This window comes from Truncatella angustata (assembly GCF_020726525.1).
Source record: "Truncatella angustata strain MPI-SDFR-AT-0073 chromosome Unknown BKA67scaffold_1, whole genome shotgun sequence".
Lineage (NCBI taxonomy): Eukaryota > Fungi > Ascomycota > Sordariomycetes > Amphisphaeriales > Sporocadaceae > Truncatella > Truncatella angustata.
In genome coordinates, this window is record NW_025763381.1 from 5,501,468 (window position 1) to 5,522,250 (window position 20,783).

At 51.7% G+C, this 20,783-nt stretch overlaps 8 protein-coding genes across 8 annotated transcripts; 1 reads left to right on the plus strand and 7 right to left on the minus strand.

Annotated features, from left to right (window-relative positions):
* Window positions 1-2,190: 2,190 nt before the first annotated feature.
* Window positions 2,191-3,558, minus strand: BKA67DRAFT_653735 (kinase-like domain-containing protein; the record flags this gene model as incomplete). The annotated part of the gene is made up of 2 exons (XM_046106428.1): window positions 2,191-2,718; window positions 2,827-3,558. The coding sequence occupies 2 exons, from the start codon at window positions 3,556-3,558 to the stop codon at window positions 2,191-2,193; spliced, it is 1,260 nt and encodes a 419-aa protein (XP_045964694.1).
* Window positions 3,559-4,735: 1,177 nt separating this feature from the next.
* BKA67DRAFT_653736 (uncharacterized protein) lies at window positions 4,736-6,157 on the minus strand (the record flags this gene model as incomplete). The annotated part of the gene is made up of 1 exon (XM_046106429.1): window positions 4,736-6,157. The coding sequence occupies one exon, from the start codon at window positions 6,155-6,157 to the stop codon at window positions 4,736-4,738; it is 1,422 nt and encodes a 473-aa protein (XP_045964695.1).
* A 543-nt stretch (window positions 6,158-6,700) lies between these two features.
* On the plus strand, window positions 6,701-7,773 carry BKA67DRAFT_653737 (short chain dehydrogenase; the record flags this gene model as incomplete). The annotated part of the gene is made up of 3 exons (XM_046106430.1): window positions 6,701-7,219; window positions 7,307-7,529; window positions 7,604-7,773. 3 exons carry the CDS (start codon window positions 6,701-6,703, stop codon window positions 7,771-7,773), a joined length of 912 nt encoding a protein of 303 aa, XP_045964696.1.
* Window positions 7,647-9,100, minus strand: BKA67DRAFT_56483 (uncharacterized protein). Its single transcript, XM_046102774.1, has 4 exons — window positions 8,998-9,100; window positions 8,830-8,916; window positions 8,694-8,763; window positions 7,647-8,625 (listed from the first exon to the last, which is right to left on the minus strand). Exons 1-4 carry the CDS (start codon window positions 9,003-9,005, stop codon window positions 8,050-8,052), a joined length of 741 nt encoding a protein of 246 aa, XP_045964697.1. The 5' UTR covers window positions 9,006-9,100; the 3' UTR covers window positions 7,647-8,049.
* Window positions 9,101-9,667, minus strand: BKA67DRAFT_56482 (uncharacterized protein). Its single transcript, XM_046102771.1, has 3 exons — window positions 9,526-9,667; window positions 9,292-9,435; window positions 9,101-9,216 (listed from the first exon to the last, which is right to left on the minus strand). The coding sequence occupies exons 1-3, from the start codon at window positions 9,562-9,564 to the stop codon at window positions 9,196-9,198; spliced, it is 204 nt and encodes a 67-aa protein (XP_045964698.1). The 5' UTR covers window positions 9,565-9,667; the 3' UTR covers window positions 9,101-9,195.
* Window positions 9,668-10,018: 351 nt separating this feature from the next.
* Window positions 10,019-12,236, minus strand: BKA67DRAFT_56840 (uncharacterized protein). The gene is made up of 3 exons (XM_046103028.1): window positions 11,840-12,236; window positions 10,832-11,744; window positions 10,019-10,769 (listed from the first exon to the last, which is right to left on the minus strand). Exons 1-3 carry the CDS (start codon window positions 11,957-11,959, stop codon window positions 10,318-10,320), a joined length of 1,485 nt encoding a protein of 494 aa, XP_045964699.1. The 5' UTR covers window positions 11,960-12,236; the 3' UTR covers window positions 10,019-10,317.
* A 278-nt stretch (window positions 12,237-12,514) lies between these two features.
* Window positions 12,515-14,829, minus strand: BKA67DRAFT_589954 (uncharacterized protein; the record flags this gene model as incomplete). Its single annotated transcript, XM_046104530.1, has 2 exons — window positions 12,515-12,882; window positions 12,951-14,829. The coding sequence occupies 2 exons, from the start codon at window positions 14,827-14,829 to the stop codon at window positions 12,515-12,517; spliced, it is 2,247 nt and encodes a 748-aa protein (XP_045964700.1).
* A 2,463-nt stretch (window positions 14,830-17,292) lies between these two features.
* On the minus strand, window positions 17,293-20,749 carry BKA67DRAFT_57192 (uncharacterized protein). The gene is made up of 2 exons (XM_046103257.1): window positions 18,726-20,749; window positions 17,293-18,611 (listed from the first exon to the last, which is right to left on the minus strand). Exons 1-2 carry the CDS (start codon window positions 20,502-20,504, stop codon window positions 17,559-17,561), a joined length of 2,832 nt encoding a protein of 943 aa, XP_045964701.1. The 5' UTR covers window positions 20,505-20,749; the 3' UTR covers window positions 17,293-17,558.
* Between the last annotated feature and the right edge of the window lie 34 nt (window positions 20,750-20,783).

Consider the following 20,783-nt stretch of genomic DNA (forward strand, 5'->3'; position numbering starts at 1 on the left):
CACCGGGCGACGCAGCGATAACATCCGACCAGGCCACTTATAAACCTTGCCGATCACTTCCTCTTGCAGCTAATCCTTACGCCTTAGCACAATCTCATATAGGTCAGCGTTAATGAAAAGCCGACATTGCCTTACCTCGCCTGCAACATTATTGCGTGCGCGACATCAAACCGCGGCCCACAAGCAAATCTGCTGCATCTTGCAGGCGCCGGATGTTGTATGATCTTGGGAGTCATCTTGATCTGCATATGGAGCAAAGGCGTCTCACACCGACTGCATACTATGGTCAAGTCGCGAATGGCATCAACTCCGTTCGCTTATATCAACATTCGAACATACTGTTTGTTTGAGCTGCAGTGACCAGCCTGCTGCAAGAAGAAGCCTGCCAAATTTTTTTAATGTATTTTGGCGGTATATCGGCAAGCCAGAACCAAATTGGTGGAGATATTCAGCTTGCCGATGGCAGGCCCTCCTGGTCCATTACAGCATGGAAACGGAAAAATAACGCTCAATACCCCTTTGGCCATTCTCAGATGCTCGTTCGAAGATGCGGCCTCCAGATCTAACGGTCTTTTGAAAGTGATTGCGCGGCGCCAAGAGCGCCTTGCATGCCAGCCCCTCCATCTCTGGGCACCATTTTTGCTTCATCATTGGACAGCGAGGTCATGGCCGCGGTTTTTTGCTTCACTTATCGCCCCACATGCCTCGCTGACCAAGGTCGTGTGAACTCTGGGTTGCAGAAGGCCAGGAGAGAGCCTGGAACTTTCAAGGCAAAGCAAAGCCACCCTTTCGCATGTCGCCTGCCGACCGAGCACCAAGGTCCTGATCAGCTACCCCAGCTGAGGCTTCGAAACAGGGCAACTTCGCTAAATCTCCACATATGGCATAGTTCGCGTCGCCTCACTATATATCAGCTGTGCCTTCAACGCTGAGACTGCGCCTTGTAAACACTGCAGACACGGGGATCGCAGATTGCTTCATTTGGTAGTGACGGCGATGTTGCATGATCCGGAGAATTCTGTACCCGTATTCTACTGGATCGAAACTTCATCTAGTCGGAGCATCATCGAACCTTGCCCTCCTTAGAGCCCAAGTCATCTGCTTCCAGGCTGCCCGATTTATTTCGTTCCGTATTAAGATCGATGGGGCCGTTCCCGTACAAACTGACCTTCCTTTGATCGGCAACTATCTGCATAAGTCATAAAAACCCAGGAGAACATAGTGCATGCCTGCTCGCTAACCGCGTGTGATAGTATTGTCGTGTGCTGTTCGTCTACCATGACGTATTATAGGACTATGTTGTTGGTTTACTGAAGGAAGTCAAAGTCCTGCAGCATAATTAACAATTATGGATACGTAGACAAAACTTATTCTGCTTACGATCTTCATCAAACCCCGAATGGACATGATTCCGATGATCGTGGTCGCGCTCGGGCGCTGTCCGAGCATCAACATCATGATGAAACCAGTCCGCCACGACTGGGCAGAATTTCTTTTAATTTATTTATTTTCCTTTTTATTTTTATTTTTTCCCTTGGTCCATTCCCGGAACGATTCAAATTACTTTCCCGCGACTTGATGATTATTCGTAATATGAATCCGTCAAGCAAGCAGAGTGAACACGATTTTCACGAGATGCGAGATGAGCTCGTATCTAACATTAATTACAAACAACATCAACGAAGAGATGGCTGCCCACAGATGACGTACCCAGAGAGTCCTGTTCAGAGCCATAACCAAGAGCGTGCCATAAAACACTCTCGAGGCTTAGTTGACCCAGGTCTTACACTGTGATGAGGACCACGAACATTTTGGGTCTGTCACAGCTCGCTTGCCATATCATGCGAACGAGGAGGGAAAAAAAAAGGGAGGAAAACAAAAGGGGGGAAGGGTTTAAATTTCTGTTTATTGTGCTTTAATTTTGCGATGAATACGAAAGCCGCAGTGGCTGGTCACTACTTATTAGTTATACGTTAAGTAAATCTATATACACCACAACGCCGGGACACTTGCTGTTGAAACATTGTGCCTATGCTGAATTGATGACTACAATCCGAGGCCCCCCCCCTTTTTTTTTCTTCCATGGTTTTGACCGTAGAGATTTGTAGAGAATGGTATTATGCGACGATAAACATGCTTCATGCGACATGCTATGTTTATATGGCAGAGGCACGCAGATTTGTGCCCTTTCTATTCGGTTTGCGCCCATCTCCTCTCGCGCAGAGGTAGTTCCCTGCCTTCAGAAGCTCGTGTACCAGTAACCTCGTCGCGCCAAGCCCAGTACTCACCTAATCGAATCTCCGCATAATCGGCGTAGTCAAAATCGATCTGGGAGATCTCTGCCTGGATCAGCGCCCATATGCCCCAGTAGAATCCAGGCAGCCCTCTGAACTCGTCAACCTCCACGCATAGCTTGGAGACCTCTGTATCTTGGTTCAAGTCTGCCGGGCGGTCAGCTGCAGGTAGCAGCTTGAAGTAAGTGTGTATATATTCCTCAATAAACTCCAGTCTCTGGGCGCGCGTTGGCAACACAGAGAAGTCACAATCGAAACCCCCCCATTCAGCAAAATGGTTGGCCAAGTCGAAAGCCGCTGGCGAAGGAGTTGCGTACTCGTAGTCGATAAAGTTGACCGTCTCCTCGGTCTTGTGGCTGCACGCGGCCTCCTTGGGGGCCACTATAACGTTGCCGCTCAGCAGGTCACAATGGGCGAATACAAGCTATTCAGTGTCAGCATTGAAACCTAAACTTCGAGACAGGGCCGACCAGCCATGCCAGCAAGGTAATGCGAGTAGAGTATGTGCATAACTTGTGCCCAAATAACTTACGCCATTCTTGCCTAAGCCGGGCCGTTGACTCAGTTCTTTGACCATCCTGGCCAACTCTTTTTGAAGCTTGGCTTGCCTCTCCCTTTGTGCTTCTGTCTCGGTAGGTAAAGCCCGTAGCCACTTCTGCATGACCGTCCAGACATTCGGCGGCGGCTTTCCGGGGGCAATGTCGTCGATCGGTGTAAGAGAGAAGCCATTGGCGGCTCCGTTGAGGCCATTTGACTTGACAGGCGCAGCGGAGATGCAGGGCACCGTCGCGTGCCATTCAGCCAGACGTCTTGAAACTGCCAAGTATATGGAGGGCTTGCGCAAGTCTTCAGGCGACGTAGCCTTCCCGCTTATGTACTTGTACATCATGCCGTTCTTGAATCTCGCCAGTAGTGCCGGCGCGAGACCGTACTGCATCAACAGCTCGTGGTTCTGTGCTTCCCGTTGGCGATCAATCAGGACTTGGGTGCCGTTTCCGTAGGCTCGTAGTAGTATCGACTCCTTGTCTAGGTCCTCTTTCGATACGCCATCTCTCCTGTTGATCGCCTTCAGCAACGTGTTTGTAATTCCCTCGGTGAATCTTATGAACTCGATCTTAGAGCCGGGTTCCTTCCACTCGGGTCGCAACTCGGTGACAAGCTGCAGGGCGCTTGCGTCCGAGTTGTTGGGGTCGTACTCGAGAGAGATGAAGTGAACGTGGCCCACGACGCCGTCGGTGTCACCGCTGTGTCTTCCGGGCGACATCGTGGGTAGGTGATGCGCGGTGTGATGTGCTTCTGGGAGTCTCGACGATTCCTGGGCGAATCAGATAGGGGGGTCCGTTGGCCGAAATGCTGGATCAGGGCGTGTTGAGAAAACAAAGGTAAAGAAGTTGTAGAAGGAGGAAATCCAAGAAACTAGCAATCTAGTAATCTAGTAGAAAGACGGCTACAACGAGCAGAACTGCAGAGGCAATGTTCTTCGATTCCCTCAACGTCAGTGATGGCAGTGCAACATGAGCTCGTGAAACGCAGTGAACGTCATTGCTGCGAGGGGCCGGAATTGTTGGAATCAAGGGACCAACGCAGTCGACGCAGGTTACTTTTGGAGAATTGGGGCTGAAATCCAGGGGTTTCCTCGCACACAATTGACCTAACTAGACTAACCTTGGGAAAGTGGAGGCGCGTTCCAACAATTCGATAGAGGGCACCTTGGGGATCACGGGCGCTGGCGGCATCTCTGCGGACAATGCCCGAGATGTTGGATCATGATACCAGCAACCGTGGACCAGGACTCGGTATGTAGTTTCACGAGTACACACACGAGATCAATTGCCTTCTTGGGTTTCAAGTCAATCGGGACCAACCCTTCAGTGGACAGAGAAGGTTCTGCCTTATTAATAAAAGACAGCCCAACCAGGGGGCAGCCATGCTAGGAAGGGGGGGTGCGTACGCCAGTCACAGTCATCCAATCGAGCATGTGAACGCTAGTGGCCGATTTCCTTTCATGTCGACTCAAACCACCAGGTTAGAAGAAAGAAGAAAGACAAAAAGAGAGACAGACGCAAACAAAGAGTCTGCTCTCTTCTATCATGCTGGCAAGTCTATTTCACAATGACCCCACGCCTTTTAGCACTGACGGACGGCGCAATACTCAGCATTTATTTGCCAGAATGGTATGAGGCCCATTGAAAAGTGGGCCGCTGTTTTATTCTATGTCCAGCTTGAGAAGTAACATCTCAAACGACCTCAGGAGGCCTTGCTTGCATTGATAACCCTATGTCCAGGAGGCAAAGATCCCTCTACAGAGAGCAGCTCGTGAGACGCACGCTTGCACGTGGATATTTGTGATTAGTGTCCGCTTGCGGTGGAAAACCTTCTCTGCAAGCAAACTCTCCCGTAAGCTGTTGTATAATATTCCCAGGATAATGATTCCCACTATTTCAGTTAGCCCCTACTATACCAAGCCCTACCAGTATATCCATGCTCTCCCTCTCAACCATCCCCCCCTTCCCATCGAACCACCGTTCCAGTTTGTTCTCAGCAAAATGTAAACCCATCACCGCCAAGCCGAAATCGTCCACGTCCACAGGTCTGACCACCCCGAGCACCTCACCCAGACGCATGGTCTGTAGACCCAACAACGGATCTTCGCCGCCGTCCCCGCCGCCTACGAGTTTCTCCCAGGCGTACGCGCTCCTCGCCTCCCAGACACCACGGCGTATCGAGATGGTCACGCCGCCCGGGCAAACAGACCAGCCGCGGTTGAGAGTCAGATAGACATGCTGGAGGATATTGGTCGTGAGAAAGACCCGGCGGACGGACTCGAGTTGGACAAACGTGTGCCATAGACTCGTAGTGTCGTCGCCGCGGATACCACCACCGGCTCCATCCGTTGCTGCTGCTGCTGCTGCTGTGCTTCCCTGAACGACCCCGGCAGCGGCGGGAAGAGGCGGCGCGTCGTCGTCGGGCGGCTGTAGCGGACTGCTGTTGTCCTGTCTCTTCCTCTGGGCCTCCCTGGCACTCCACCACATGGCCTCGCACCACCCGAACAGCGTATCGACCATCTCGTCCGCCCGGGCGCGGGCCCGTATGTCGCCGTCGAACAGCCCGATGGTCTGGTACGCCAGCAGGGCGTGCACCCGGGCCAGGTGCTCGAGCATGCTCAGCTCGCCGCCCAGGGTCTCCCGCAGCGCCTGTTCCTGGACTAGCTGCTCCGCCCTGGCCCCCACGATCCGCAGCACGGTCGCCGAGTTGGCGGCCGTTCTGTGCTGGTAGGCGGAGATGGCCGTGTAGGCATCCTGCGCGCAGCGCGGCATGTCGCGGCGGTACAGCTCGGGGTGGAATAGCGGGTTCGGCGACGAGCCGGATGCCCATGAGTAGAACCAGCCCCTAATGGTGCTGACGTAGCTCTGTATGCTAGCCGTAGAGACATCTTCTTGCGGGCGTGGGGGCGAGTGTTCATGCTTCCAGCTTGAAGGGAGCAGGAACCATGGTGCTGCTGTTGAGGCTGAATTATTCTCAGCTGGCGTATCTGGTATGTTCTGGTAGGCAGGATCGGTCTCACTTGGGCCGAACTGGTTGAGTTCTAAGAGTCTACTGTTGAAGTCGATGTCCTCTTCCTCCAGGAGGGATTCCACATATTCGCTTTGCTCCAAGGTCTGGGGGGCTTGCGCCGCGGATGAACCTGCGGCTTCCGCGCATGGTGAAATTGACACAAGTGCGGCCGCAGGACGGCGGGCTGGCGGATACTCACAAACAAGTCCGCCGCGTAGTACACAGCGCCGGCATGATGGTGTTTGCTTTGTGCATTGGCGCTTGGCTCTTGTGCAAGGGATACATGCTCGCCGCCGCTCTGATGACATGATACTTGGTTAACTCAGCGGACCCGTCTTTGTTGGTCATCAGTTGGAGCCCCAGAGACGCGGGCATATTTGTTGTTTCACTTCCCCGCTGACAGCCTAAATAAGCTTGAGTTAGTTGGAAACTTGGTGGTGATCAACGACATACAAGCACATCACCGTCAGCTTACGGTCAACATATGTCAGCAACCTGCGGGCCGCCTGGGCGGATAATTGTGGAGCTGAGAGTTGACCACCAATCAGGAATGCGGATTTCTTCCGAAATGGGTTTCCGCAGGTTGCAACAGTATACTTGACTGCTCCGCATACAAATCTCGAAATCGTGAAACAACAGCAGTGGTGGTCCCCGCTCGCAGACATGGACAGCTACGTTGCATTCGGGGATTAGAACCTGTAGAACGGTGGAGCATCATATCAAATGAACAAGAAAAAAAACTTATATATATACACACCAGTCTCTTTGCCTTCTTGTTTTGAGGATGCGGATCAAATCAGTCAGGCACAGTTCATGCATACATGATTGAAATAACTCCTGACACCATCACAATGCTGACCAAAGTCTCCCACACGAAGCCCTACGCGGCCCTGTCCCCACTGCACCGCGAGGTCTCCCAGGCCGGGCGCACCGTCCTCATAACCGGCGGCAACGGTGGTATAGGCTACGCAGCAGCGTTTGCGTTTGGACAAGCCGGCGCACCGCGGGTCATCATCACTGGCCGCCGCGCAGACGCAACCGCGGCCGCCGCAAAGGCTCTCGAAAAGCAGCTAATAATAGACGGCAACAGCGGCGGCATCAGCAGCAACACCGAGTTCGTCGGCGTGACATGCGACATCTCCAAGCCCGAAGAGGTAGAGCGCCTTTGGGCCGACCTAAAGGCCGACGGGGTGTACGTTGACGTCTTGGTCCTGAACGCGGCGGGCATCTCGGCGAGGCAAAGCATCTTCGAGCGCGGAACGGATGGGATCTGGACCGACTATAATGTCAATGTCCGCGCACAGCTTCAGACGACGGAGCGCTTTTACAAGCAAGAAACGGGCCCGTCTGCTGCCGACAGTCCTCAAAAGGTGTGTAAATCTTGTCTCGGCTGATTTCCGCCCCGCCTTCCTCAGTTCAGAAGTTGGGTTAACAAGTCGGTTGCTCTGGAAATTTAGTCCCTCGTAATGTTATCTACGGTGGCCATACACGACTTCGACATCAACGCCCCTTACCCAGGATATGGCCTGACCAAGAATGCAGGGACTCTGCTCATGCAAGTGATTGCCAGGGAGATCTCACCAGAGGCCATGCAGATCGTCAGCTTTCATCCGGGCGCGGTCTTCACCCAGAACGCGAAGACTGCGGGCTGGAAAGAGGCGGACCTCGATTGGCACGACCGTAAGTTTGACCGCCCTGGTGCCTGGTGCTGTACACGGATATGCAGAAACTGACAAATGTCTGTTGCTACGCAGCGAATCTCGCTGGCCAGTTCGCTGTCTGGGCCGCTTCAGAGGAGGCTAGATTCTTGCATGGCAGATATGTATGGTCAGAGTGGGACTTGGACGAGCTGAAGAACGGCGATATTCGAAAGAGGATTGACGAGGATGAAAATTTCCTGCGAATCGGAGTTCATGGTTTGTAGTCGCGGGAAGTCTAGTCCGTGTGGGCATAGATCAAGACGTCGAGTTTCATGGTTGTTGCCGACCCAAGCCCCAGATAACGGACCCTTTTCAGAGGTTTGACGTAACCATGGGTGAACGCGCGGTCTTGAATATGTGGTCGGCGCAAAAGAGGTCTGTCATTCTATGTTCTGCACTCTTTTCTCGTTTTTGAGCCACTCCTGCGATCTGAAGCGATTTGTCCACCATGTGATCCACCGTGCCGCCCATGTATCTCATCGGAATGTGCCCTACAATATCTACTCGATCATGTCCACGTCGTCGCCGCCGGCCGGGGTTTCGGAAGCCTGTGCCGCAGGGGCATCGTTTCCAGTGCCAAAGTAGTCGGCCATTTCAGCATCAAGTTCTTCCTGAGTCTTCCTTGGCTTCCCTTGACGTCCCTTTCGCTCGCCGCCATCGCCGCCTTCTCTCGGGTTCTGGGGACCTCCTTCACGTCGTTGGCCTGGTCGTCTTCCACCCCTGCGCCCTCGAGAGATGGGACTGCGCGATCTTCTCCCACCAGCAGGCACATAACGATCGATGCCGCGATCAACCTCTGGCGAGTACGAACGAGACCGGCCACCAGGAGCAGTGATTCTGTCAGCTAGAGAGCGTCCGGGCAACTGGGCCGTATCAAAGGGGTTGCGTCGAGGGCCGGATGGCATAATGCTCAATCGAATGGGCTGACCCTTGGCATTCGCACCGTCAAATTCCCGGACGGCCTCCTTGGCATCCTGGTATTCTTCGTAGGTGATGTAGGCAAGCCCTTCCGAGCGTCCAGCACGGTCGTAGATGAGTTCGACCTTGACGAGAGGTCCGATCCGGCCGAAGAGACCCTGAATTGTTCAATTGTTAGCAACAGGAGAATGACGTGGGTGACGGAGATCTAGCATCGAAAGCTCACCTCCAGGTCTGTCTTGCTAAGATCCCAGTGCAGGTTCTCGACCTTGATCTTGGCGCCACGGACATCGTCACTATTCTCATGTTTAGTCCTGGCTGAAGCATGGTATGCGAGTGCATGCCGACGAGGTAAGACGAACCGTGATGAGGGACCCGGGGAGCGGCGGCGGGGGTTTCGAGGCCGGTTGTTGGAATGGCTTTCTTCGAACCTATCGTGGACCCATTCCCTAGATAAGCAGAATAGAATACATCAGTCGAGTGTCCCATGGCTTGCGGGTCTGGACGTGGTGCAGAAGGTTGAAACATACGAATCCATATTCCTCGAATCATCTCTAGTGGACTGTCTCGCAGAACGAGATGGGTTGTTAGCCGTGACGTTCCTCTACTGTTGGGTGACCAAGGGTCTCCCCCCCTAGAGCCATCGAAATCGCTTATTTTGAGGAAGAATTGTCTGGCAGCGCCTCGAAAGTTGGACAGAGGGGGATGGTTTGGTCTGGATCTAGATGTCAAGGAGGAGGGTGAGCAACCTGCAGGCAGCCGTGTTAGAGGCCGTGCCGTATGGGGGGGCATGGGTAACCAGATGGGAGAATGCTTTGGCTTGCCTTTCTTACGCCGTCTCGCGGGTACGAGTCTCGCGGGTACGAGTCTCGCTCTCGGGTTCGTGAGCCATCACGGCCACCTCCTCTTCCACCGCCTCCATGGTTGCCGCGGGCACGTCGTGGACCTCGCTGGCCGCGCTTGTCTTGCTGATGAATGATCGCGTCAGTGAATCTGGGCGGCGTAGGATCTCTCTTTGATGGCCAGACTCGGGCGGGTGGCTTTGGGTCAATGCTTACCTGATTCTCAGCGACGATCTCGTCTAAGCTACGATCCATAGCGTTATCTTGTCAGGTGGGAAATATTTTGCGAAAGAAAATATCTCTCAAGGAAATAAATTTAATGCAGTAAGCAAATGGTAGAAAGTTGGAATCTCAGACACGGCTGACACAATTGGACTGGATCTTTGGGGGTCTTGCTTGGTGGCTTGACTTGCTTGACTTGCTTAGCCTTACCTCAGCTTTTAACGTAAGTTAGCCTTAGCCTAGACCAGCCTTAGCCTTAGCCTCAAATCGCGGGAATCTTTGCGAGGTCTGAGGCCTGTGGTCTGACGGGATTCTGCGAGTCTTGACCCCGGGAGGGTCTTTGACGAAAAGCTCCGGTGATGCTGTATTATGTACTGCACAAGTTGATTGCGGAAGGTGGGGCCCATGGCAGGGGGCCACGTGGGGTAGGCAATGTTAGAGGGAGCAGTCAGGTAGTAGGTACGGATCCGTAGATACCACGCATTGTTCTGTACGCAGCCCAAGAACACCACCATCAAGAAAGGCAACCTACATTAGCTGCACACTATGTTCGTGTAGAGCCGCTCCCTCCACACTGTCGAGGCATCATTTGAATAAGTGCAAGCCATGACGTCCTTTTTCATTTCCTTGGTCTTGTACCAACCTGCAGCACACCAGTACCTTTTTACTTTTTACTTTTTATTTCATACCATGTACAGTTTCCACGCCCAAATCAGCTTTTACACAGCTCTACTATAAATACACAAGTTTACACAGAACTTTTCTTCCTTGCTCTGGGTCTCGGTCCTAGAAACCCGCATGTCTGAGATATGCGTGAGGCACATCGATCTTCGTCGTAAAGGGATATTCCTTGATCGCCCCCTCGTGCCCCGGAGAGTCCAGCTTCAGGTAAAGGCCTTCCGACGACATGGCAGAGAACAGCCGAGGGACCACCCAGGCATCGTTCTCAACTTCCTTCTCCGGTTGCGGGGCCTCCAGCTCCTTCTTCTCAGAGACACCAAAGTACCACCCGCGATTGGTAGGCGCGCCCTGGTTCGCATTCCGAGGCAGGTCTGGCTGCGCGCAGAACAATATGTATGATCCTGGTGCTACAATCCCTTGTGACGAGTCCTCGCTGTTCCTGGCTTCGAACGCCTTGATGAAGTCGTCGATGTTTTCCTGGTCTGGTCTGGTGTAGCTCGTGTCTGGGTCCAACGAGAGTAGCCCGGCTTTGGCCCCCCATCCACCGCCTCCGCTTACTGCGCAACCACTAATTAGTACCGACCGGAGCATCGGTTCTCAGGAGACGTGCTGCACTTACATATCTTGTGGATGCGGAAACCATAATGATTGAAGCCCCAGAATATCCGACTGTTTTTCTCCACCAGCTGTCGTTCCTTCATCCTCCCGTCATTCACATGCTCGTTGAAGGGTCGCAGTTTAGCAAATGCCCCCGCTTCCATCACATGCGCTGGAATCACAACGGCCCATATGCCCACGGCGCTTTGAGAGGTTCGCTTCTCGAGAAGTTGAGGAATGAGTACTTCCAACTCCTTCGACGCCGGCGAGGGCACACCGTCAATCTCAATTTGTCGTACAATGTTTCCTAACCCTGCAACAATCTTCCTTGGAGGCGTAAGGGGTAGCAGCGGCAACTGAGGCTTGAACATTGGGCCTAACTCGGTCACGAACTCAATATCCTGGTGGCTTTTGTCCTGCGTTAATATAGGCTCGATACGGCCAGACGAGTCTGTCTCATATCGGGTTGCGAACAGTGTAGAGCGCCGTCCGTTCTGGAATAGTGTGTTCGCGAGTGGAATTGTGATGCTGGAGTTGAAAGGCTTCCCGGCGATGGCTGTGGAGAGTGACACAGACGCCGCCCGATCCGGGTCGATGCGTGTTTCCGTGTCCGTCTGATCCCACAGACGGGGCAGCATGTTCTGTGTCCCGTACAGAACTGATAGCCCTGACCGTGGTTGTCCCATGAGTCTGTGAGAGTTTAGGCCCTCCGTCACGCCCGACAAGACATCAATTGTGGCCGTCCCCTCGGCCCTCCTCGATATCTGAAGGGTTCCCAGGAAGTCTGACATGAATTGCTTGTCTTCGAGCCACGATGCAATATCACGCGAAGCTAACAGAACCAGAGAGCTATTTGATGCTTTCGGATCAGCTGCCCATTGCTGTGTCTCCTGTCGCGTCTTGACGTATTCACGCAGCTTGTCAATGACCAAAGCCTGCAGCCTGTTAGAAAACGGGTTGAGGACGCAAGCGGGCGACGCAATAGTATGCCGACCTAGTCGCCAACAACGGTGTAAGCCTGGAAACGTACCTGATAGCCCTTATTGCCTTTGATCACCAAACTAAAGTACTCCCATCGTTTGGCTTGACTGTCAGCAACCCGACTGTAGCGGCGAATGGACCTCAGAGGCCCCAGATGATGAAACCGCATAACTCAAAGGATCAAAGATTTTAAATGTCGGGATTCGCTGAAATGATTAATTTAAATACATGTGGCGGTTTAAATGCAGAGATCACGGACGTCAGTTCGAAATTTGCAGCAACACAAGCTCGAAACCAGCGACCGGGCTGAGTGAACGCCGCAGCACTGTGTGGGGCCGAATCTACCGTCTTCTGATGCAACTTACCAAGGAATAATATCACGACAAAAGCATTTTTCACGACGACGCACTGATTTTGGTGATAGCAGTCATTCCAATTCGACAGGATGATGGACCTGACTACAAAAGTCTTGAGATGGTTTACCCATAGGCATTTCCCACATTCCACCACAGGACAGAATCAAGCACATAATTTGTAAATGATATGTTCTCATATTGATATTACACCATGCCTATCTATAACACCAAATCTCCATATACTGTAAGATAGTCATATCCGTATCTGTATTTCAGCCAGCTTATGTACAGACCTTAGCCGGGTTGTGTTTTTGTTGTTCCCTGATATGGTATAGTTCTTCCGTATCTCCTCTTCATCCATGACCCAATCAGTAACCGCCGGGCTGTCGGTAACCATTATAACCGTAGCCAGTTACACTTGGCACGGTTGGCTGCCTGGCCATGGGCGCAGCACCGCCTAGAAGCCGGTCGCCACTCTGATCAGCGCCGAATGGCTGACTGGGTGTCAGTGGTCGGTTGTACGTGGCCATGGAGTAGGGGTTCGAAGGTTCCAAAGTCGATCCCGGGTATCTCTCTGGCGACTGGCCCCGCGTAAGCGGCTGCTTGCTCTCCTGAATGTTATCAGCAAGTGAGAAAGTAGTACTGCTGGCGCCCTCCTTGGTCTTAACATGATCCAATAGCAGGGAGTTGCGCGCGTCCAGTGGGGTCAGAGTATCCATGTCACGCTGCATTTTCTCTGCAAATTATGTCAGTAAGCTAGTATCGCTTCATGGGAACGCTGGAGCGCTTCTTGCTCAGACTTACCCATTTCCTTTCTGCGCTTGCGATGTGGGTTCACCTTGATGCAAGACGAGATGGCGTTCCAGGCGATGAGAATCGCCAATATGCCCGCCAAAGCAGCTTGGATGGCGATCAAGACAACGCCAGCAACGGTCTGAGTGGTCTGCGAAATACCAAGCTCCTCCACAAAGATCAAGACACAAACTACAGAAAGCACGCGCACGACCTGTATAGAGATGTTGACCCAGTTGGAGGACTTGCGCTCAAAGGGGCGGGCCCAAAGTAGGAGACCCAGCATGAGGGTCTCAATGACGATCTGAGCAATTGTCTGTGCCATGCCTTTACCATCGAGGATGGCGAGGGCACAACCTTTGGCGAACAAGTACAGGATGACGGGCACAAATATCCACCAATAATCCTTCTTGTATGACTCGTAGAACAAGCTGTACTTGACCCAGATGCTCTTGTCATCGTACAGACCGTGAGCATCACCCTCCGCATTCTTCAATTTTCGGGCAGTACTCCAAATCTTGTAGGCGAAGAATGCCAAAAGAGCAGTGAAAAGACCGAGCGTCACACCAGCCAAAGTCTTTGCAGCCCATGAATCGCCCTTTGTGAATTGATACAAGCTGATCAGCACCCAGACTCCGTAGAGTATGAGGATCAAATGTGTGATTGCGCGGGTAATGGAACCCCAATAGTGCTTGCGAAAACCAGTCCAAGACTTAGGGAAACTTCCAAAGAGGGCCCAGGTCTCGAGAATGACCTTGACAAGCAGGATACCAACAATTATCACAGCAATGAGAATCGCGACAATGAGAAGAACCGTCATGTAGGTGTTGGCTTGAGGGACGGCCAATTGCTCCACATAGCCCTCAATACCGGAGACGGCAGTTCGAAGAGTAGACTCGGTACTTGTAGAATTGTCGGTAGTCGTGGCAGATGTGTCGATGGAAGTCTCGAGCTCTCGAATGGTAAGCGCAAACTCGTCCATCGTGCGCTTAAAGAGTGTTTTGTCAGGAGTAGACGTGCTGCCATCACTGTAGACCAAAGTGGCATTCTGTAGGTAATCGAAGCTGGCCTCGGTCAAGTTTCCACCCGTCACGTTTCGGAAGGAATCAATCGACCTCTCCAAGGATGCCCAAGGGATGATACCTGTGGAGAATGCGAAGTTCTTTGCAAATGACCTGTAGACCTGAGGATAATTGACCGAGTGCATTGAGTTGATGGCGAATCCTTGGAAAACGCCGATTACCTCCCCAAAGCTGGGACTCGGCGCAGCGCCTCCAGCTCCGGCGCCTGCACCTGCACCGACTGCCGAACCCAGGGCTGCGACACCCGATGCGATCAGTGCTACACCTGCCACTCCGGCCATGATGTAGGAAACTGCGGCGACGCTTGCTGTTTTGCCATTGGTGACCTGGGAAGTGACACAACCAACTTCTGACCCGTCGTCCAGGGACGTAAGCGTCAACTTAGCTGCGGCTGCAATATCCGGGACGGAAAAGGCGATGGCAGGAATCTTGTCTGCGTACTCGGAGGGAATGGCTTGACTGCCTCTCGCACCAAAGGTTCCTGCGGGGACGGGACATAATTGCTCAACATATGTTGAGGTTTCACAGGGGTTGAAGCTGTTCGTGTACACATCTTGGCCATAAGCAGTGACCTTCATCGTTGCTGAGACATTCTGTACTTTGCTGCTGGTTCCCGATACGTCGAATGTCACGGTCTGGTTGTTTTGGTTGTATGAAATCTCCACGTTGTTTACTGAAATGCTTGTGTTCGTGTCACAGTTGCTGAAACTGCTGGTGGTCAAAATGTTGTCACCTAAAACGCCGACCGCGAACATTGTTGCCAATACGGCCGCCCGCCTGTTACTCCATTTCGTACTCGTTCGCGCCATTTTGTAAAGAATTGAGTCTATGATGCGAGAAAATGGGAAGGGACCGCTATGCTTCTAGGTGTTACCGGGTTTCCAAAGAAAACGTTGATCGTAGTTTCGTCGTTAAACCTTCAGTGTCGAGATGTCCGTCTTTCCTCCGTGATATGAATGTTTTTTTTTTCTCTCTTCCTTTTATGGTTCGAAATTTGACAGAAACACGTGCTGGATGGCTGTCGTCGGTAACTTGTTTGTGCGATTGATATGTTGCAGAATACAAAGGATTGGAGCTTCCAGAGCTAACAAAGAACAATGGCCAAAGAGAAATCCAAGAAAGGTGGTGTTCACGTGGGTTCAAAGAGGCCGAGGGTCAACCTGGAACGAAAGAGAATGAGCTGGGGCCAAAAATGGCCTCTCGAAAGACGGTATAGTTGAAGCAATCTAGGAAAGCGAAGGATTGTGGTGTCGTAGCCGCCTATGTCTTGTGACCAGGCGTCATATAGACTGACAAGAAGGTTGACGATATTCGAGTATGGTCTGGGGGGGCAAGAGGACGACGGGCGCATATATGAAACGAGTGGATGGTTGATAGGGCTTGGTTAGCTCTCCATAAACGAGGGAGGAGGGCAACGAGATCTTGGACGGAGGCCAAAGAGAAATAATGCGGTTAGGACCCTCCGCTCGGTGGTTTGGTTGGTGAAGAAGCAAAGTCGTCGAGAAATCCAGACAGAAAGATGCGCCGTTTGACCCCTGGCCTACTGCGTAGACAAAACTGCCCTGATCTCAGAGTGCCATGCACCCCTGATCAAGATGACTGGCTCGAGAGTTGGAAAAGATTGGACCCTTGGTGATGGGCAAATGGGCGCCGGTCTACTTGTGGCCCCCGTCTGGGCTCCGTCCTAACCCCAGGAGCCGAAAATGGCGCTTGCCCTGCTTGATGGAGAAAAGTCAAGGATAATGGCTGGACGATCCAAGCTCACACGAAACTGCTAAATACTAGCCAGGGGTCGCTCTGCTCTGCCTCTGGGGATTCATTGGCTGCAAAAGTCACGGCGGGGCCTCGAAGGGGCCTGCCGAGATGTGTTAGTATATGGAACCCCGGCTATTTTTGAAACAAACCACTAGTCTGACCCGCCGGAAGCCTGGTGGCACTCAAATGAGGGAGCCATTAACCATTACGAACTCAATGCCATCTAACGTCAATTCTTGGTTGCCAATTCAATCATATGGAAATGACCTGGATAGATAATAAGATTACCCCGATCGTGTCATATTCGTGTGATATTGGGCCTCCGTCGTCCAAGACTTGACAGCAGGTAGCTAAGCCACAATTGAGAATGTTTATCATCATTAGTCTAATTCCACAAAAGGGTTGCTTGTCAAGCCTATCCTCGAAGCTAGCAGACCCGGCGTCAGGGAAAGAGTTGGCAGAAACTCGCTAGAAGCCAACCCGTCGTCAGTGATGCTACCCGCCGAGCGTGGCGCAGAGAGAGTTTGCGCCAGTCCAGCGTTACATAGTACTATGTAACTTGGAAGGTGATATGGTTACGAGGAGCAGCAGCTGATTCGAGGAAGACATTTCCGTTTCGTTCCTCGTGGTGTCTTCCAACTTGACGGCAAGCTTAATGCAAAGAGGCGACAGCACAAGCTTACATTGAAGAAGACGTCACTTCCGAGACAGACGAACAACCTCGCTGTAGCACAGCACAGGTAACCTGGAAACCGGCGACGTGCCAGACCCTAAGTAGGTTTTCAACTTGTCGATGCTTTTCGACGATTACGCGTAGGCGGCATTTTCCAACGCGATCGATCATAACTACTTGAAAGGATGCAACTCATTGTTGGCATTTCACTACGCTGAGTGCTCCACTCAGTCCTCACCTCCCTTTACGTGCCTGCAGATCTATGTCGAGTGCTCCCTGTCTGTGTGAGTGAGAGAATCACGCTCATGCCCCAATTTTGCCTGTGAATTAGGCCTGGGCTATCATACTAAATTGGTGTTCGCGTACATACAGTAGTAAATGAGTCGGTGCAAAGCTTGCCGTTCTGCTGAGTCGTGCCCGCTCTCTGGAGTTGATTTAAGGCAGTGCCTTGACAATAGGTTCGTCTCAAGTTTATAAAGGGTGGGTCTTTCGTATATTGTAGAAAGACTGAGCTGGGACAACGTGACGGAGCCACGCAGCAAAAAGAGTAGGCTAGTCCGTGTCATGTCTTGCTCCATGTGAAAAGATCACTGCAAAAACAACAAGTCTAGACCGCGGCACGAAATCAAAGTAAGGCTGGGTATCCAAATGCGCTTGTTGGTCGGCTTATACCAAAAAGTAAGTGCAGAAAGCATGCCCCCCCCCCCATACAAGATGCACACCGCGATATCTAATCAACTCCCGCCAAAGACAACGCTTCAGACAGACAGGTCTTCATCGCCAAGTCGCGCCCGTATAATCGTTTCCTAGCATTAATCTTCGACCGTCGCTACACATTTCCCAGCCCTAATTTGGCTAGCAGACAAAATCCCAACACTTGATAAGAATAACCTTTTCCGTACTCCATCCATCCGTAGTTGCAGAACATAAATTCAATGCAGCCAATTGAAACAGTAAGGATATCTGAGGAAATACATAAACCTTCCAGAGCACGCCGAGTGGATATCGTAAATTACGTAGCAAAACGAAAGACATAAAAAGAAGTAGCGCTTACAATAGCGCCTATGTCCAAAATCTATTCAAGATTGGGTTGTCATCGACATGAGTCCATCACGAAGGGTAGAAGCCGCTGTTGGCTAGGTACGGAGAGCGGGAATACGGCGATACCGAGCCAGGGTTACTGTGTTGGTCGACGCTAGATATCGCCGGGGTTACCATTGTCTCATAGGAAAGTTGACCTCCGTTTGTGTCATGAAGACCGAGAGGATTATTGAAGGCAGGAAACGGCTCCAATTGGTTCTGCTGTATGGATATGAACGAACTCCCATAAGAAGGCCCCGTGGTCACCGGCCCCGGCATCGTCTGATATTGTTGAGGCGCAAATCCGGTGGTGACTTGGGGCATCATCAAGACACCCGACGGATTCTGACCCATGCTGTCAAAGTGTGAGACGGTCTGATGTTGGTTGTAAAATTGTGGTGGCATCTGAGCAGGGTTAGTCGCCTGGAATTCGAGGGCGCCGTGTGGACTATAGTCGATAGGGTTCGAAAATGCGTGAGGTCGCTGGGGACTAAATACAGGAGCTTCTGTTTTCACGGGTGTCTGCAACCCAAAGTTTCGTGGGGGGAGATCCTGCACTGGGCTAATGATGGTGTCCTCGTTCAAATCTTTCGCGGACACAAGACGCAGCACGGGAAGACTGATATGTTCCATATGCTTAGCCAGATGAACGGTCAATTTTTTCCATGTAGGAAATGTTTTGCCACAAAATCTGCAAGGCTCCTCTTGTGGTCGTGCTTGTGTCTCGATATGGCACCTCTCAACCTTTTGCCAAGTAGGATCAGTGCCACCAGCCTTTTTAATGGCAGCTTTGGTTTTTACTTTAGGTTCAGTGAATTTATGTTCACGGACAAGATGTTGTAGAAAGTTGTCGCGCCTATAGCAGGTATGCTTGCATTCCTCAACATCACAAGTCCACCATTCCAGATGACGGTGACCTTCATTTTCATGACGAACCCAGTCAGCTTTCCTCTTGAACATTTTGGGATCTCGGCAACGATCCCAGGTACAAGTGAAAGGTTGAACATCTTCATGAACATGTTTGGTCCAGTCTGACGGCTTGATAAATCTCCTTGACGCAAAGCATATTTGGCATTCAAATTCCTGTGAACAAGTCAGCGCGTGTACCATATAGAGCATCTCAATCTGCAGGGAGTAACTCATGCGCGCAGCATGTCGAATTTCATGGATCGAAAGGGCTTCCCTAAATAGACTTACAGCAGGTAGAACACCAGTGGGTGGCATAGGAATGCCAGCAGGGAATGTTTCTACATTGATGCCACCTTCAAGAGGTGTCAGATCTCCATCAGATGAGTCTGGTCGAACAGACAAGGGATTAGTGCCGCGGATGTCCGCTCTAGTGTCCAGAGGAACAGCTTGGCCACCAGCCTCAATACAAAAAGTACCCGATTGACAGTGTCTCGAGCGGGCTGCTTTCAGATGTTTGATTTTCTGGGTTTGAAGATTCTTGAAGCGCACGACCATTTGATGGGCGATGCGATCGACGAGATACTGATTTGCATTTGCGAGAGATGGGTTAAGTTTGAGGATGTGTTGTTTGAATCCATCAAAGGTCGGAACAATGTCTTCTGCCTTGCTGGCCTCAATTTTCATATCAGGGTCGTCATAATTGTCGTCATCTTCATCCTCGTCGTCATCTTGATCTAGGAGAGATTGTGATTTGGCCAGCTGTGCAACGGGTGGGCCGCCTGATTTCCTGAGCATGCCCACGATGTTTGGGGGAGCAGACTCTGACTTTGGTATGTCGGTTTTGCTTCTTGGCCTCCTGAGAGTGTTTTTAACTGGAGCGAGACCGAATGAAGTTTTCGGCGAAGCCGATGCGCTGATTGAGCTGGTCCGAGCATGTGAAGCTCCAATCGATGCAGCACCGGTAGCCATGCCAACGATTGCAGTGTTTAAACTCGGCATCGGTTTCTGTCGTATGCCCCAGCTTGGGCTACGGGATGGTGGAGCCAAACTATCGCGAGATTCCCGTCGAACATTCGAAATAAAGTCGTCAGGCGTTGGTGCTTCGCCATTGCTTCCTTTACGCTTCCGCAGCTGATTGTGACTAGGTCTTCTCACAAGATTGGAGATATTCTTTATCAGGCTCGGTCGACGAGATGAGCTTGCTTTGAGCGACAGTTTCTTGAAAAGACCTCCACTGATGACGCCTTCTGTATCAATGATACTAGGCATGCTTCTGCGTCTCGTGCCCCACGTAGCTGCACGAGACACCACTGAGGCATTGTCGTAGCACATGCTTTCGAACTTCTCAATCGCGGCTTGTGAACTCTCGGGTTGGTTCCGCCTTTCGTCAATCTGAGATATGTGATGAATCATTGGTGCATTGTCCCAATTGCGCGTAGGCAGTAAGTCGAGGTCGGTCCGATTGAAGCGTCTGGCATGCCCTTCAGCGACCAGGTCCGCATTGAGTTCATCACGGTAATAGACCTGGTTTGGTATGTGTCTATTGACAGTCGTGTGGCCAAGCGGGATTTCAGCCGCCGGAATGTTGTCATATTCGTCAACGGGGCGAGTTATATGTTCCTCCGATGAAGGTCCGTGAGAGAAACTGCTTGTCTGGTTGACGGTGTCTGAAACCCAAGAGGCGACGTTCTGTTTTACCTCGTCTGATTTCCGCGATGTAGCTAGTTGATTGATGCTGATTGTGTCTCCGGAAAGGCGACTGTCAGGAGCGAGTCCTCGCTGGCCCGTTGCAGTGTCCGGAATCCAGCTACCTTGTGCATCTCGAGATGCACTTGGTATTGATCCATGAAGGGTTTCTACGGAAAGAGCATCTTCATGCCCCCCTCGAATATTATGGAATCCCTCAGACCCTGTATTGAAAGGTCTAGCAGCTGTATGCTCGGGTTGCTCGCCGTCCTTGCCCCATACCGAAACGGTGAAACGAGGACTGGCCATAGCAAGGGCCAAAGGGGCAGGGTGGTCGGCGCTTGACCAGCTTCCTAATACAGTGTCAGAGAGTAATAGCATATTCTGGCGGGAAGAGGGTGCGACATTCGTACAAGCGTTATTGGCACCAAGAAAGTATGAGCTAATGCAGAGCTCGCACTTCTTTTCAAAGTGCAAACGCTGAGTCGCCTCCGGAGCTTATCAACCCCTTGGAGAAGGAAAGAAGGAAGGAAAGAAGGAAAGAAAGAAGAGATTATGATTAGGCACTTACCCGTATTAGTATCAGGTGTCAAATGAGATGCTGTTGTATTTGACTCTTCTGATACAGGATCATGGGGCGATGACGGGTCTGACTGCCCG

What these genes read in the sequence shown, in the direction of transcription:
- BKA67DRAFT_56482 (XM_046102771.1), bottom strand. Translation starts at nt 9,564, where the DNA reads ATGGATCGTAGCTTAGACGAGATCGTCGCTGAGAATCAG. An exon ending in AGATCGTCGCTGAGAATCAG is followed by an intron (nt 9,436 to 9,525) that starts GTAAGCATTGAC and finishes ATCATTCATCAG; the next exon opens with CAAGACAAGCGCGGCCAGCG. An exon ending in CGCGAGACGGCGTAAGAAAG is followed by an intron (nt 9,217 to 9,291) that starts GCAAGCCAAAGC and finishes GGCTGCCTGCAG; the next exon opens with GTTGCTCACCCTCCTCCTTG.
- BKA67DRAFT_56840 (XM_046103028.1), bottom strand. Translation starts at nt 11,959, where the DNA reads ATGCGGTTTCATCATCTGGGGCCTCTGAGGTCCATTCGCCGCTACAGT. An exon ending in AAGGCAATAAGGGCTATCAG is followed by an intron (nt 11,745 to 11,839) that starts GTACGTTTCCAG and finishes AACAGGCTGCAG; the next exon opens with GCTTTGGTCATTGACAAGCT. An exon ending in TTTCCGCATCCACAAGATAT is followed by an intron (nt 10,770 to 10,831) that starts GTAAGTGCAGCA and finishes GTGGTTGCGCAG; the next exon opens with TAAGCGGAGGCGGTGGATGG.
- BKA67DRAFT_56483 (XM_046102774.1), bottom strand. An exon ending in TCCCCGGGTCCCTCATCACG is followed by an intron (nt 8,764 to 8,829) that starts GTTCGTCTTACC and finishes ACATGAGAATAG; the next exon opens with TGACGATGTCCGTGGCGCCA. An exon ending in TTAGCAAGACAGACCTGGAG is followed by an intron (nt 8,626 to 8,693) that starts GTGAGCTTTCGA and finishes TGAACAATTCAG; the next exon opens with GGTCTCTTCGGCCGGATCGG.
- BKA67DRAFT_57192 (XM_046103257.1), bottom strand. Translation starts at nt 20,504, where the DNA reads ATGCTATTACTCTCTGACACTGTATTAGGAAGCTGGTCAAGCGCCGAC. An exon ending in CCACTGGTGTTCTACCTGCT is followed by an intron (nt 18,612 to 18,725) that starts GTAAGTCTATTT and finishes ACTTGTTCACAG; the next exon opens with GAATTTGAATGCCAAATATG.